Source organism: Drosophila suzukii, chromosome 3 (genome assembly GCF_043229965.1).
Source record: "Drosophila suzukii chromosome 3, CBGP_Dsuzu_IsoJpt1.0, whole genome shotgun sequence".
In the NCBI taxonomy this organism is placed as follows: domain Eukaryota; kingdom Metazoa; phylum Arthropoda; class Insecta; order Diptera; family Drosophilidae; genus Drosophila; species Drosophila suzukii.
The window spans coordinates 17,118,447-17,134,141 of record NC_092082.1 but is presented as its reverse complement, the minus strand read 5'-3'; the positions used below and the strand labels follow the sequence as shown (position 1 = coordinate 17,134,141).

General features: G+C 42.3%; 4 protein-coding genes across 4 annotated transcripts; 1 reads left to right on the top strand and 3 right to left on the bottom strand.

Annotated features, from left to right (window-relative positions):
- Positions 1-265: 265 nt before the first annotated feature.
- Positions 266-2,820, bottom strand: LOC136116881 (chitin-binding domain protein cbd-1). Its single transcript, XM_065864472.2, has 2 exons — positions 2,754-2,820; positions 266-2,695 (listed from the first exon to the last, which is right to left on the bottom strand). The coding sequence occupies exons 1-2, from the start codon at positions 2,794-2,796 to the stop codon at positions 321-323; spliced, it is 2,418 nt and encodes an 805-aa protein (XP_065720544.2). The 5' UTR covers positions 2,797-2,820; the 3' UTR covers positions 266-320.
- Positions 2,821-3,595: 775 nt separating this feature from the next.
- On the bottom strand, positions 3,596-5,210 carry LOC118877322 (chondroitin proteoglycan-2). The gene is made up of 2 exons (XM_036815586.3): positions 5,097-5,210; positions 3,596-5,035 (listed from the first exon to the last, which is right to left on the bottom strand). Exons 1-2 carry the CDS (start codon positions 5,116-5,118, stop codon positions 3,636-3,638), a joined length of 1,422 nt encoding a protein of 473 aa, XP_036671481.3. The 5' UTR covers positions 5,119-5,210; the 3' UTR covers positions 3,596-3,635.
- Positions 5,211-8,021: 2,811 nt separating this feature from the next.
- Positions 8,022-9,418, top strand: LOC118877419 (peritrophin-48). Its single transcript, XM_036816162.3, has 2 exons — positions 8,022-8,171; positions 8,231-9,418. Exons 1-2 carry the CDS (start codon positions 8,165-8,167, stop codon positions 9,238-9,240), a joined length of 1,017 nt encoding a protein of 338 aa, XP_036672057.3. The 5' UTR covers positions 8,022-8,164; the 3' UTR covers positions 9,241-9,418.
- An 823-nt stretch (positions 9,419-10,241) lies between these two features.
- Positions 10,242-12,450, bottom strand: Rpt4R (Regulatory particle triple-A ATPase 4-related). The gene is made up of 2 exons (XM_017080860.4): positions 11,658-12,450; positions 10,242-11,319 (listed from the first exon to the last, which is right to left on the bottom strand). Exons 1-2 carry the CDS (start codon positions 12,282-12,284, stop codon positions 10,741-10,743), a joined length of 1,206 nt encoding a protein of 401 aa, XP_016936349.2. The 5' UTR covers positions 12,285-12,450; the 3' UTR covers positions 10,242-10,740.
- Between the last annotated feature and the right edge of the window lie 3,245 nt (positions 12,451-15,695).

The following is a 15,695-nucleotide window of genomic DNA, read 5'->3' as shown; positions in this document are numbered from 1 at the left end:
AACTGGAGGTTAAAATAGTACTTTTTATACTATGCTCAAAAAGAGAATGCCAGTTACAAATTGTTTGTTAAAAAACGTTTCTTTTTTTTATTTCCTTTAAGTTCTGTTAAAAGTTCTATTCTAGAATATAAGAGAACATTCAATCATCTCTCTCATCTCATCTCGATTGCTAAAACTTGTAGTTTTTGTTATACATACTATTATTTCTGATTATCTTTGACACCTATGAATGTATCTTTGACTTGACAATAAAAAACCAAAATCATTTTATAAGTCGCCCACAAATATGCGCTCCATTAAATATTGTTTATTAAAAACATTCAGCATTTAACATTATAGGGCCAATCGCAAGATTCGACCTCCGTATTGTACAGCAGTCCAGAGGAACAGCTGAGTTTGACCTCACACTCGCACTGGCAGATGACATAAGCGGAACTGCAGTTGCCTTTGACTGCGGGGAACAGGGTTCCATCTTTCTGACCAACGCATTGTCCGTGGCTCTCGCAATAGGTTCCCGAAGGTCCGGCAGTCGGACCACTTGGCGGGGCAGATCCATCGTCGCAGTCAACATTTTCGGGATAATCGCACTGCTCCGTTTTGTTGTTATATTGCAAATTGTTGGAGCATCTCTGCTCATATTTGTTGCCATTCACACACTGGTAGAAGGCTGAGCAATTGTTCTGGACAGACCAGATGGAGTTGTTAGGTACATCGCAGCAATCGGGATCGCAGGTCTTGGGGATGCACACGTTGTCCTTGTCGACGACACACTCCTTCAGTGTGGCATTGAAGAACTGCGTGGCGGAGCACTTCCTCGCAACATAGGCGCCATTTATGCACTGCAGGTATCCTGCGCAATCAGCAGGATTTTTCTCAACTTCGTTCTCGGTGCACGTTGAGTTGCCATTGCACTCCCCATTGTCCTTTTCACAGGCTGATGCGTTCTTGTTCCAGTAATATCCGCTTGGGCAGGACTTGGTCACAAACTTGCCATCTGTGCAAATTTTGTACTGGGTACAGTCATCCACGGGCTCTTTAGCTCCTTCGGTACAGTTTACGCAAGTTCCATTAGTGTCGACAGTACAGATGTTATACGCGGTATTGAAGTAAGCTCCTTCGGGGCACTGCTTGCCCACCCAGTTACCATTCAAACATGACAGATAACCTGCGCAATCAGTGGGGTCCACCTTAATTACACCTTCAGTACACGATGTTCCATTGCCATTGCACTCCCCATTATCCTTTTCACAGGCTGATGCGTTCTTGTTCCAGTAATATCCGCCTTGACAGGACTTGGTCACAAACTTGCCATCTGTGCAAACTTTGTACTGAGTACAGTCGTCCACGGGTTCTTTAGCTCCCTCGGTACAGTTTACGCAAGTTCCATTAGTGTCGACAGTACAGATGTTATACGCGGTATTGAAGTAAGCTCCTTCGGGGCACTGCTTGCCCACCCAGTTACCATTCAAACATGACAGATAACCTGCGCAATCAGTGGGGTCCACCTTAATTACACCTTCAGTACACGATGTTCCATTGCCATTGCACTCCCCATTATCCTTTTCACAGGCTGATGCGTTCCTGTTCCAGTAATATCCGCTTTGACAGGACTTGGTCACAAACTTGCCATCTGTGCAAATTTTGTACTGGGTACAGTCATCCACGGGCTCTTTAGCTCCTTCGGTACAGTTTACGCAAGTTCCATTAGTGTCGACAGTACAGATGTTATACGCGGTATTGAAGTAAGCTCCTTCGGGGCACTGCTTGCCCACCCAGTTACCATTCAAACATGACAGATAACCTGCGCAATCAGTGGGGTCCACCTTAATTACACCTTCAGTACACGATGTTCCATTGCCATTGCACTCCCCATTATCCTTTTCACAGGCTGATGCGTTCTTGTTCCAGTAATATCCGCTTTGACAGGACTTGGTCACAAACTTGCCATCTGTGCAAACTTTGTACTGGGTACAGTTCTCCACGGGCTCTTTAGCTCCCTCGGTACAGTTTACGCAAATTCCATCAGTGTCGACAACGCAGGCGTTATACACGGTATTGAAGTAAGCTCCTTCGGGGCACTGCTTGCTCACCAAGCTTCCATTCAAACATGACAGATAACCTGCGCAATCTGTGGGGTCCTCCTCAAGCTCTCCATCTTTGCAAGGCGGAGTCCCATTGCATTGGCCTTCGTCCAATTCACACTCCTGTTTCTTCGAGTTCCAGTAATATCCGGTCCTGCAAGATTGGGACACGTACTTTCCGTTGACGCATATCTGGAACTTTGCGCAGTCGTCGAGGTCGGGCTTCTTGGTTCCCTCGGTGCAATTTACGCACACTCCACAGGTGTCGGGAAGGCACTTCTTCTGGGTCACATTGAAGTAGTCTCCCTCCGGGCAAGTAAGGATCACAACATCTCCGTTCACGCACTCCAAATACCCTGCACAATCATCTGGATTCGCCTCGATTTCGCCATCCTCACAGGTTGGCGGCTTGCACTCGCCATTATCCTCCACGCAGAGTTCCCAATATGAGTCCCAATATTCCCCGCTTTCACAGGACTTGGACACGAATTCACCGTGACAGCAGGCTAGATACTTAGTGCAGTCATCCTCGTCGGCTTTCGTTTCGCCGTCCTTGCAACACGCCGCATTTAGAGATCCCACGCAGAGGGAAACCACCAGACATAGGGCAACTCCTAAGAGAAAACTCTGGTACAAGGTCCATCCACTTATTAATCGATCCTCCGCGCTTACCATAGTGCGTACTCCTGGATTGAGCCATCTTTTCAGTCCGCATATCGATCGCTCACTGGTGCCTTTTCGGTCCATATCGGCTTTTATATTTACCGGCAATTAAAATAATTGAATGACTTTTCCTGCTTCACAGCATGTGCCGGTGATAATGTCGAACCATCCGTGATATTATCAGCATATATTTACAGTAGTTATACAAGCAATCGATATTGTCCCTATTTATAAAAGTCAGCACGTAACGGTGAGTCCGAAAATGTTTAGACTGCAGAAGAGTCAAAATTTCGCAAGTCAGTCACCAGTTGCGAAGGTTGAAGTTTCTTTGGTTTTTGCTGAGACTCAGATCTCCGCAACTGGGGTGGCCCAAATGGAAGATGTCTACTCAGAACGAAATAGATTTCGCACGTTTCTCTTTGCAATTAATAATATGGAATGAGTTCGTTTTTTTGATTCTGAATTTAGTTTCTACAACTTGCATTCTTATGTGTAACGTCTATGACATATTCAATACTTAATAGATACCTACATAATTGAATTATTGTTACGGATCGCATATGATAAGTCTGTATGAATATACAGTATAACAGATATCAAGATTATATAATAGTTGGATAGACTCATTATTAGTTTGAAATTCAAAAAGATCTTTTCAGCCAACGGATACACCCTATAGAGAACATACCCCTTCCCTATTTAAAGAAGGGGTATTCCTAATCGTTAAGCCCATGCCACTCTTATTGATCGAGTGCCCAAAGCTGCTTGCCTGTGCCCGCCGCAGTACAGATTAGAATGATTTACTAACCCAAAATTTTGTTAGTGAAGAGGCCGATAGGGTAAGATCCCAGTTGCTTTGAAAAAGAGTTGCTTTATTCGAGAATCGGTCACTTAGAGTGTGCAGGCTACGTCGTACTCGTAGTTGCAGGTCTGCAAGTCCTGATCCCAGTACAATCCATCGGGGCACTCCATCTCGGTTTCACATTCACACTGACAGACGACATAGTTACCACAACTTTTCGTGGAACGGAAGAAAGTACCTTCGGCTTGGCCCAAACAACGTCCATTACTCTGGCAGGCAATTCCCGAGGGGCCTGCATCGGGACCCGTGGGCGGGGAGTAGTCCCATTTACATTTATAGTTCTGAGGATAATCGCATTTCTCCGTATCCTCGTTGTAGATCAGGTTGTTCGAACAATATTGCTCCACGGCGCAATTGAAGTTGCACTTGTAGAACATATTACACTTGCCCTCCACCGGAAAGAGCTCTCCCTCCGGCTGATTCTGGCACACGGTGATGGTGGTATTGCAGGCCACGTCCGGCACATAGTTGGCAGGATAGTCGCACTGATCAGCGGTGGCATTGTAGACCAGGTTATCGGGACATATATCCGCTGAGGAAACGCTCGCGGAGGCATTTTTCCCCACCCGATCACACACCTGAGTGGACTCGTTGAACTCCAGGCCATCGGGACAGGGCATTGGAATGGGGCACTGACACTGGCAGACCAAAAATCCATTCGAATCGTGGTCCTTAAGCAGCACTCCATCCTTCTCACCGGCGCATCTTCCCGAATTGGAGCACTGGGTTCCCGAGGGCCCCTCGATTTCATCAGAAGAATCCGCAGTGGGTGTGCAGTCCACGTTCCACCAGTAATCGCAGTCATTGATCTCCTTGTTGAAGTACAAACCGGAGGGACACTGGAACTCCTCGGAGCATCCGTTGTTGCACTGGATAAACCTGACGCAGATCCCGGGCAAGTCAATGTAGGTGCCAGTTGTTTTATTTACACAATGAGTGAGAGTACTTTTGCAATCTGACGGCACCACACCTGGAGTGGAAGGTGTCGTATTGGAGGAGTTGCTGGAGTCCTCGAAATCTGTGCTTTCATTCGTTGAATCAGTGGAGTCCGTAGGATCCGTGACCGCAGTGGGGGTACCTGGGTCACAATCCTCGGTGACTGTGGTGGGTTCATCGATGTCCTCGATGGGATCCTGGCACTCCTCGGCGCAACAGTCGCAGGTGCACTGATCATCCACTCCGGCAAAGGCTGAGAGTCCCAGGCAATTGGCTCGCCACTGAAAGTCGCACTCCCCCAGCTCCCGATTGAAGTGCAGGCCCCGAGGGCAGCTGCCAATGATGGAGACGTCACCCTTGAGGCAAACCACAAACCGGGAGCAGTGGGTGGCCAACGGAAGTCGTGTGCCATCCTCCTCTCCAAGGCAGACATTGGCCAACTGGGCGAAGGCCACTTGAAGACTTGCGGTCAGCAGCAGAACCGTCCAGAGACCTACGAAGTGAATTGGAATAGGGGTTACTAGTTAAGAGGACCGTGCCCTTTACTGTCTCACCACTATAGCCCATTTTTACCATTCTTTTCTCTTCCGATCACCTTTGAAGTAGTCCAAAATTCACGAACGACTAAGTGGCCAACCAGGCAGAGTAGCCTCATTTAACTGCCTCGGGTGCTCGGAATCGGTAGTCAATCTTTTGATAATACCAATCACCATATCTACCTCTCGATTAGTTCAGCAACTGATTTGTTCGTGCCCCTTGCTATCGCAGGTGTAATTAGGTGTGCGTGTCTCGAACTCGGGACCGGGATTCGGGGATTCTTATCACGACATGCACCACGCCCCCTCCGTACAGAGGGTACCCAGATTTTTTGGCATAGGTCTGCGGGTTCTCCACTGTTAAATGGGTCCCGCCGTGGCGTCTGCCTAATTTATGTTTTTCCGCACGCTTCTCGATAAGCAAAAACCTATGCCTAATCATTAGGATCGCTTTATTGACACTTCAAATTAAATGACGTTTATTGTCGCTCAAAATGAAGTGCCAGATACTGTCGATAAAGGGGCAAATCACCCACCTCGACTTTGGGATACTTGGTTCTTTAAACATTATTTTATATTCCTATATAAAATTTAATTTATATTATTTGTATAATTATAGAAGTTTTAAGTAGATATTTTAAATTAATTAAATAATAATATAATACTAATAATGAACTAGGTTTTCTTACTGTATAGAGCTAATGTTTTTTGGATGACATATCGATTTGGGGACTGAAAGATTTCATAATATTTTTAAAAAAATCTAAATTCTAGTACTATAAAAAAATGTATTTTTAAATAAATAAAATGTGTCCCGTATATCGTGTCATAAATTCCATTCTAAAGTTTACAGTTCCTAATCAAACGGGTAGTAATTATAGATAACCTTTTTATAGCCGCTATGGCATACACTTCTTAAATTCCTGGAATTGCATGCAATCTCGCCGATTCAAATGTGCCGATAAGACAACCCATTCAGAACGGAAATAGAATAGAACTTGTCATTTCAATCGGAGATGCGTCTTTAGCTCGGATGCGAATTTTAATGACGATAATTACTTTTCCCTGTCTTTTCACTTGGGCCACTCGAGCATACCAACCGCGGGGGGCAGTGAAGTCTATTTGTCACAGAAATGCAATCGGTTCATGACAAGTACTGTTATGGGCTTAGAAGAACCAGAAACATATAGCTGAAGACTGCGGTGAGAGGCTTCCTGCTCCGCGACTCTCGACTCCCCACTCTCGAGTTGGGATGAAACTCAAGACAATGCAATTCTAATTATTCAAATGCTAGCCAAGTACGCTTGAATTAAATTACCAAACTTGGGGAGATCTAAATGGAAGAAAGGAGAGCAAAAGTTGTGCTAGGCCCTGGGCACTTGAGTTGGAAAGGCTTAGACTCTTCGGGTGTCCATTACACTTCACGCATCGCCCTGGAGACGAGTGCCCTGTGCCCCTGCTGTGTCTGAGGCCTTAAGGGGCAACAAAAGACGGGCCAGCGGAAATATGAGTGGATCTGCCATCGCACCCATACAGCCTCTATTATAAAAATCTTCTCAGGTGTAACAGGTTTCTCAGATTTAAACAGAGGTCGCGCCTGTATTGCACACAGTCATCAGCGACACTCGTCGCGCTGCCGATCGTTAATACGCCTTTCAGTCGGGATCTTCAGCCCAAAGGGTGCAGGATCGCAGTCAGGAGCATTATTACCCTTCGAATCGAAGAACTGAGATCGATTGGTGCATAGATATCAAGGAAACCCACTCATTTCAACTCTAGCACCATTCGAAATCAGTGCTTTTGATAAGAAACAATCAGCAGAGTGTGTCGATTGAAGTGATTTTTTACGGTGCCTTTAGCGAACTAAAATAAGAACGTTCAACAAATTAATATAAAGCAAAGAGTAGATATAAATTAACAAGTAATGAGTGCCAAGTTGCAACCGCGTTGCTGAAGGAAGCCAATAAAGTGCAGGCGTGTCTCTGACCGGGTCTTCGATCGACGATCAGAACAAGTAAACAATTGCTTTGTCATCAATGGAAATAGATTTCTTATCGCAGCCGAGACGAAAACTGTCGCAAGACTTCATAGTTGACATTAAGTTTTTATTGATTGTGAAAAAGGCATCTAAAAGTATTTACTATCAGTGGAAACATTTTTGGCTTCTCTCGTCGAACACTATAATTTCCAGTTTTTATAAATAGATCGGATTACTGAATGCTTTGCAAAAAAAAGAGAAAGATTTATCGTTGTTCATTAAAAAGTAATATTAGTTTGCTTACTCCATACATAATTGCGTATTGGGGTGATTTTAAATTAATAGTAGGTATTCTTATCTGAATGGATACTTATAAGTAATTTACAACTGTTTTTAACGTAACAAGTCAAAATATATCTCCAACCTTGAATTGGAAAATTGACTATCGATTGGCTCTTATTGATTAGCGTTTTCCATTTAACAGCTATTTTATTATGGTGTCACTTAACTAAGATAAAACGTAATCTTACTTTTTTATTAAAGCAGTATAACGATTACTCTTAAACCTCCATTTTTTTGAGGAAAGCTTCAATTAACAATTTATGTTGCTTAGCGCGCTTATCTCTTTAGGCCAAAAATATACACATTCTCTTATAAAAGTATGTGCCAAAAAAACTTTTTATAATTTTTCAAAATAAGAGATAAATTAAGAAAACAACCAATTTATTGGATATGTTAACAATTAATTATAGGTCTGTGCTTTACAGAAATATAATCAAAAATATTGAAGCAAAAGGGTACCTACATTTAAACACACTCAACACCTTAGTTAAGTGAGATTCTTTGGTCAATGACTTCAAAATGGTTACTTAAATCAGTTAAAAACTTATTTCTGCCCGTGTATGCTATACAGTCACCACCAAATTTAATTGAAAAACCACTGATCTCTGTTTATGACACGAACCAAATCTTATCTTTTTTGGGTGTAGTAAATAAATGTCATCCGATTACAAAAATCTGGCATTTGTCGCTATAAAAGGCCCAGCTGGCAATTGCAAAATGCTAGTTGAACCTATTAAAGTCAAAGTGACGGTGTACTTGTTTCAAAATGCGAGGTGGTGGCTTTCTATTCGGAGTGATGGAAGTGAATACTAATATCTGTGTAATGTTCCAGGACTTTTAAGTTCCTTGGTCCTGCAGGCCTTGCTGCTGGTCGTGATGGTTCATCTAAGCACCCAGACGCGGCTCTTAAGCGACACTGACGACATCTGCAAACTTTTTAAGGATGGAACCAAGCTCCGAAAACCTGGAGCTTGCAACGAGTGGATTGAGTGCCAAAACTCTGAGGTTTCGGATAGCGGAAGCTGCTCGGGCGATACGCCGTATTTCAGTCTATCCGAAAACAAATGCTACAAAAGTTTAGGCGACTCCTACTGTTCGTCACCTTCTTGCAAGGGATTGTCGGGTTATATCGGAGATACCTTAAACTGCTCCAATTGGTACTACTGTGATTCAGGTGTGTTAAAACAGAATGGAATCTGCCCCCACAAAATGTACTTCGATCAAGTCAACGGGCAGTGCGTTTATCCAGAGAATACGGTTTGTGCCGCCTCATACGAATTGTGCAATATTGTGCCCAAAGGTGTTCGCTTCCGCGACGAGAACAATTGCAACATGTACAACACCTGCGAAAGCTACAAAATAAAGAGTTACACCTGCGAAACTGGCACATATTTCAATGTGGCCACGGGTGAATGTGGCCCAAAGAAGGATATTGTCTGCGATAACCATCCTCTTCCAGAGGACGTTTGTGGCACCAAGAAACTGGCCATGCGTAACAAGTTCGTCGCGGATCAGGCCACCTGCCGCGGCTACTACTATTGCCGTGACCTTGGCTCTGGAGTCCCGGATCCGGATCCCATTTATCTGCATTGCGACGAGAACACCTTCTTCAACCAGGACCGGCAGGGGTGCATGCCTCGCGAGAGCCAGAAGTGTAACTACGATCGGTGCGATGGCCGCCAGGATGGCTACGTAGTGGCCGAGGATGAGGGCTGCCACAACTACATCGAATGCGTCGACGGCAGGGAGACTACTCCTATGAGCTGCGGAAGTGAATACTTCAATGCTGCCACCCAGAGTTGCACCGCAACTCAGATAACTTATGGAGCTTGTTCCGCCTAGTGGCCCAGACAATTCAAGCTTTTAAAAAAAATGTAAAAAGTTGCAATTTAAAATCAGGGTTTCAATTCGGCGTTCGGTAAATTTTAAGTTTTTTAATTTCCATATTTTGTATCCTTATTCCGAAAAATCCGTTTACCAAAAAAATAATTTAATATAATAACAATAACCTAGAAAATCAGTTTCGGAGTCCCATTCTGAAAGCCATTGGAAATATGAAAACATTGAACGTGAAAATGGCTTAAAAATAGGACACTCGTTTAAAAGTAATATTTAAATGTAAAATATTAGAGCATTCAACCACAAACTCATAGAGGTATCCCACGTCTAAATCGGACTATAATAACTCTAGTTATGGAATCTAGAAGTGAAGTTTTCGTGTCCTATTCTGAAAGCCATATTGAATCATGAAAGTATCGAACATGAAAATGGGTTAAAAATTTGACTATCGCTTATAAGAAATATTTAAGTGTAGAATATTAGAGAATTCAACCACAAATTCATAGAGGTATCCCACGTCCTAATCGGGATCCAAATACTCAAGTTATGGAGTCTAGAAGTGCAGCCTTTGGAAATTCCAAAATTCAAAATAAAGATTTTGATGTAGAATGTTAGAGAATTCAAGCACAAGCTCATTGAGGTATTAAACGTCAAAATCGGACTACAATAACTCATGTTATGCAATCTAGAAATGCAGTTTTGGGGTCCCGTTCTGAAACCATTTGGGAATTACGAAAATATCGAACATGAGTATGGGTTAAAATTTGGACCATCGTTTAAAAGTAATATTTTTATGTAGAATATTAGAGAATTCAACTACAAATTCATAGAGATATCACACGTCTAAATCGGGATCTGATAACTCAATTTATGGAATATAGAAGAGCCCGTTTTGGGTTCCCATTTTGAAAGACATAGGGAATAACGAAATATCAAACATGAAAATGGGTTAAAAATTTGACCGTTGCTTATAAGAAATATTTTTATGTAGAATATAAGAGAACTCAACCACAAGTTCATAGAGTTACCCCACGTCGAGATCAGACCACAATAACTCAAGGTATGGAATCTAGAAGTTCAGGCTTAGGGTCCCATTCTGAAGGCCATTGGAATTAGGAAATAATCAGACATGAAAGTGGGCTACAAATTTGACACTCTAAATCGGGATTCAATTACCCAAGTTAAATGAAATCAAATCACCACCAATTTATCGAATCAACGAAACTTGAGAAACATTTAGAAAGTGTATTTATTTAGTGTATTGTATAAACCATTATCGTCAGAAAAGTTGATACCAAAGCTCTTGTGTACTGTGCGATCGTAACCAATTTTTTTTTCCTTAAGACATGGTTTTGACTGAAATTGTATAGTTTGCGTGATCATTTTTATTCATTCTGGTTTTTATGATAGCTTGAAGTACATATTAAGGAACAATGTTCATAAATAATCGTATGACGTATTTTTATAAACACTTTGGGATGACTGTAGCTATTCAATTTGATCTTAGATGGGCTTGTAGTCCAACCGCGACTCAAGCTTTTTGTTGTCAGCGATTTTGCGCACAGCCTTCATAAAATCCTCCTGGATGACATACTCCCGATCGCAGCGCAGGGCAAAAAGCCCGGCCTCGGTGCAAATGTTCCGCAGATCGGCACCATTAAACATATCTGAGAGCTTAACCACCGCCTCGTAATCGATTTCCCCCTGTTTGGACAGCGGTCCGGCGTGTATCTTCAGGATGTCCATGCGGGCCACTTCGTTGGGCAGTGGAATCTCCAGCTTTCGATCGAGACGCCCGGGACGCAGCAGGGCAGGATCCAGGGTATCCGGCCGATTGGTGGCCATGATCATTTTCACCTGGCCGAGAGCGTCGAAGCCGTCCATCTGGTTGAGCAGCTCCATGAGCGTGCGCTGGATCTCGCGATCGGCGGAAGTTCCCTCCGAGAAGCGGCGACCTCCGATGGCGTCGATCTCGTCCATAAATATAATGCACGGCTGGTGGTCACGTGCATAGGCAAACATCTCGCGGATAAGGCGGGCACTTTCGCCAATGTACTTGTCCACAATGGCCGAGGAAACCACCTTCCGGTGAGATTGTCAGAAATATATTTAAATCAGTGGTTTGAAATAACGATCACGTTCAACAAGACAATCAAGATGGTAAAATGGACTGCACAGAATAGTCATGAATTTTACTAATAAATTTTTAAAATATATATAAATATTTTAAGATTTAGTTGAATGAACACTTAATTTAAATCCCCTTATGCCTGGTTTATGGTTTTGAAAAATTGAAAAATCAACTCAAAACTTTATGTAAAGTTTTGAATACGTATGTATGTTTTTAATGACCCATAAACATCTTAATATTTTAAATATCCAAAAATGTATAGCTAAATATTATGGATATGAAAACTCACCTTAAGGAAGTTGGCGTCCATCTGGGAGGCGATGGCGCGGGCCAGGAGGGTCTTCCCGGTGCCAGGTGGCCCGAAGAGCAGGCATCCCTTGGGCGGATTGATGCCAACGCGGAGGAACAGCTCCGGATTAAGCAGCGGCAGTTCAATGACCTCGCGAAGCTCGCGGATCTGCTCACCAAGACCTCCGATCTCGGCGTAGTTCACGTTGCCCGGGTCCTCGTGGGTCATGTTGTAGACCAGCGGATCCACTTCTCGTGGCAGATAGCGCATGATGGTCAGGGTGGTCACATCGAGAGCGACGCGAGTTCCGGCCTTCAGTTTTGTCTTGTTTATCTGCCGGCGACATCCGACCACGTAGCGCGGTCCATTCGAGGCCTTCACGATGAAGTTGTCCGGGGTCAGCTGCTTAAGGACCTCCCCGAGCATCTGACCCACACTCTGCAGGGCCTTTAGGTCCTCCTCGGACTTCTCGTACTGGGCATTCAGGACCTTGTGCTTATCCCGCAAAGCCTTCAAACGCGACTCGATCTCGCGGTGCTCCAGGAGCTTGGTGCGGTAACTGGTCAGCGCCTTCACCCGTTCGTCGTCCATTTGTGGTTTTGCTTGTGGAGCTGGAGCAGTCATCATCGAATTCAAATTGTTTTACTCTACACCCGAATGGCTTTTCAAAAATGTGCCAACTCACGTTAGAATTTTGACGTTTGTCAAGCTGAAAGGAACTAGTTCCATTAGGAATACCATCATTCGGAACTAAATTGGAACAAAAGAATGGAACATTTTCACGAAACAAAATAATTTCTTGATAAAATACATCTAATTGTAAAAATTCCAGCAATCTAATGCTAATTCTTAAATCAGGTTTGAAATTCAAGAACTTACTGGATAACAAAATCAATAATGGGCAAGTCAAGCCTATGCAGTTGACGTGAAACAAATTAAAAACTCTTTTTTTATAAACAAATAGTTTTAAATTTTCATTTTTAAAAATTCTGGAGGTCAAGTTAATATTTGTTGTGAATGTACGATTAAAACTGTTTCTGTAAAGGCTGTAAAAGCTTTTATACTGGCAAATATAGATTTACATATGTTCTACGTGACGTCGTGAAATGAAATTGTTGCTTTTGTCCCTATCAATTTTTGAGTAGACGACTAATTACACATTTAAAAAAAACGAGAAGCCCGGAAATGCAGCTCCCGAAGTGGGGTCTACATCCGACAAGGATGAGAAGCCGGAGATCAAGGCGGTATATAGGAGATACCAAGTAACGGCTGAAATTTTTTTGTATATTTGTATGTAATTTTAAATCAGGTCATTGTGTGTACTTCAGACATCGAAAAGTGGTCCCACCTTTTTTGAAAGCAAATATAAATAAAATATATTTTCACCAATGTAATGGACTTTTAATATAAAAGCAATCCTAAAATTAATCAATAATCGACGGCATATTAGGCCAGAGAACTAATAGCATATATCAGGTAAGTGAACAACGTTTTTCTTTTAGAATATAAAAATAAGGTATGAGTGGGTTTTATTCCTTTATAACTGGGGCTTATTCCTTTATAAATAATTTTATTTTTAGGAAGAATAATATTTCAAGGAATTAAGTGCTTTAACATGCAAAATTAAAAAAATTGAGAAATGTACACACCCATTTACGGTGACTTTGGTGCTCCGCTGGCACGTGAATACCATCGAATGCGTCGGAAGGTGTTGGCCGGGAACCAAATGTCAGCATGGCATCCAGGCAATAAATCAGGATACATTGGGAGCACTCTGTGCCACGGGCCCAGCTGCTTCGAGTGGCGTGGCCACCACGACCCAAACATCGAGATAACCACTGGGACAACTGCATCCGCGGGTCGGAATGCCCCGCATTTGGGGCCCATGACAAATATGCAGTTTGAAAATGTTTAATGAATTTTGGGCTCGCCTCGCATCGAATCGCCAATTGCTGCCAAGTATTTTGGCTGTGGTTGAAAGCTCCTGGAACCCCGGGTCCCATTTTGTTCCCAGCCCAGGGAAATAATTGGTGGGTGTTTCACTGTAACTACTAGTGTTTCTTCCCTTTTCATCTGGAAATAGGACCCATCACCGATAAACATTTTCGCATCTGAATTTTACTTAACGATGGATATTGAGACTCCTACTAAGTTTATACATTGAATATAAGATATTTCTATTTTATTTTTATCCAACTTTTGTTGTTTGTTTGTTGTGCAGAGTTTTTAAATTCAAACGTTGAACGTTGAGAAGGGTAAAGTGAAGACTTGGAAGCCAAATCCCTTCCATACATCGTAACTCGATAAAAAAGTATCTTATGGGGAAGGGGGAACACAAAAAACAGAAGTATGAAGTTTTCTGAAAATGAAACTGAATTTCTATTGAATAAAGTTTGGCTGCTTGGTGGTCCCGATTTTTGTTGTGTGGCACAACATGTGCCGCAGATGTTCGCCACCATCCAGCCAAAGTTTGCCATCTGGCCAAAAGACCAAGAAGCAGAGGTCTGTTCGATTTCGGCTCACTTACTCCAGAGTCCCCATGAAAGAAATTAAACGCAGACCCCGAACATGACGGCTTGTTGCAACTTTCGCTTGTTTTCGATCTTGACTTCTGGCCTTCTCTGTGACAGGGAAATGGAGTCGAGGACATGGGCGTGGCTGGCCAACATGTTCCTGAAAAATTATGGCTTAACTCCGACATTGTTGTACCCCTTGAAGGCCAAATTTTGGGTGGCATTTCAAAATTTAAGCTCCAAAGTAAAGAACTTTTAAAAATGTTTAGAAACTTTTATTTGGAGTTAATAAACATTTCAAGGGTATCAGTATTAAATTTAGTTTTGCTTATTTCCGCCATTTTTTCTATACTTTGTTTTGTATATTTACATATGTTGATTATTTTTAAAGAATATTCCATCGATCATCATATTAATTATGTGTGGCCCCATATCTGGAATATGATTTGCATTTGGGTGTAGGATGTGCTAATGCAAATTTTAGACCCGGCTTGAATTTCATTAACACAGTTCTGGGAGTGCAACGGTGCAAACACATGCTTCCCCGCCATTTCCCGGCACTCATTCCGTCCGATGTTTGATGGCCGTACATCAGGATGAAGGATGAGCACTCCAGAGGATGTATGTGCCAGAGGATGTATGTGCAAGTACTTACATATGTACGCAAGTACAGGTGTGCAAAAATGTGGCCATGCATTGTAACGTTAACTGGTGACGCTGTCAAGATGCAAGAAATGACCACACTCCAAAAAAAAAAACAAAGCTCTTCTTATTGTAAACAATACTTATAAAGAAACTAGTAAATATCAAATCATATGTTATTACCCAAAACCATAATTACTATAAAAATGGTGGCACTTTAAGATCTTACTTCTGGCTTTAAAGTGTATCACTCATACGTACTGTTGCCTTTGATCAGAAGTTTATTTTAATCTTTTGTTTTTGGTCTCCATAATTTTAAAAATTATTTTAAAAGTTACAAAATTGGAAGGCAAGAAACATGAAAAAATGTCATGAGTGTGTTATGAGTTATTTTTAAGGATATTTTAAATCCATTGTCCAACGCCTAAATCTTTAAATTAAATTTGTAAGATTTTGAATTGATGAGTAAGAACAAGAGTATTTTTGTGACCACCCTTTTTTTCCAGTGCTCGCTTGAGGGGCGGTGAGTGTTTTGAGTTGAGGTTAACAAAAATGGGTATGCGTCGTCCTGCTGACTGCGAAATTGCTTTGGATGCCAAATGAATGCACTTGCATATTTCATTGCCGCCCTGTCACCTGCGGTCTCACCTGGGGGCCACCTTTGGCTCCAAGTCGGGAAAACCCCATCATAAAAACAATGGACGTTGGCTTTTCTGTTAGTGGCATTCGTAACTTTGATTACAAAGGTATCTTGAAAGCAAAAATAAAAACGAAACCCAGTTTATTTAGAGTTATAAAATTCTGGGGAATGTGAATATGCAAATTCAATCGCATATATGGTATAGTCTAATTTTTTAATTACTTTTTGGTTTATCAATACTCA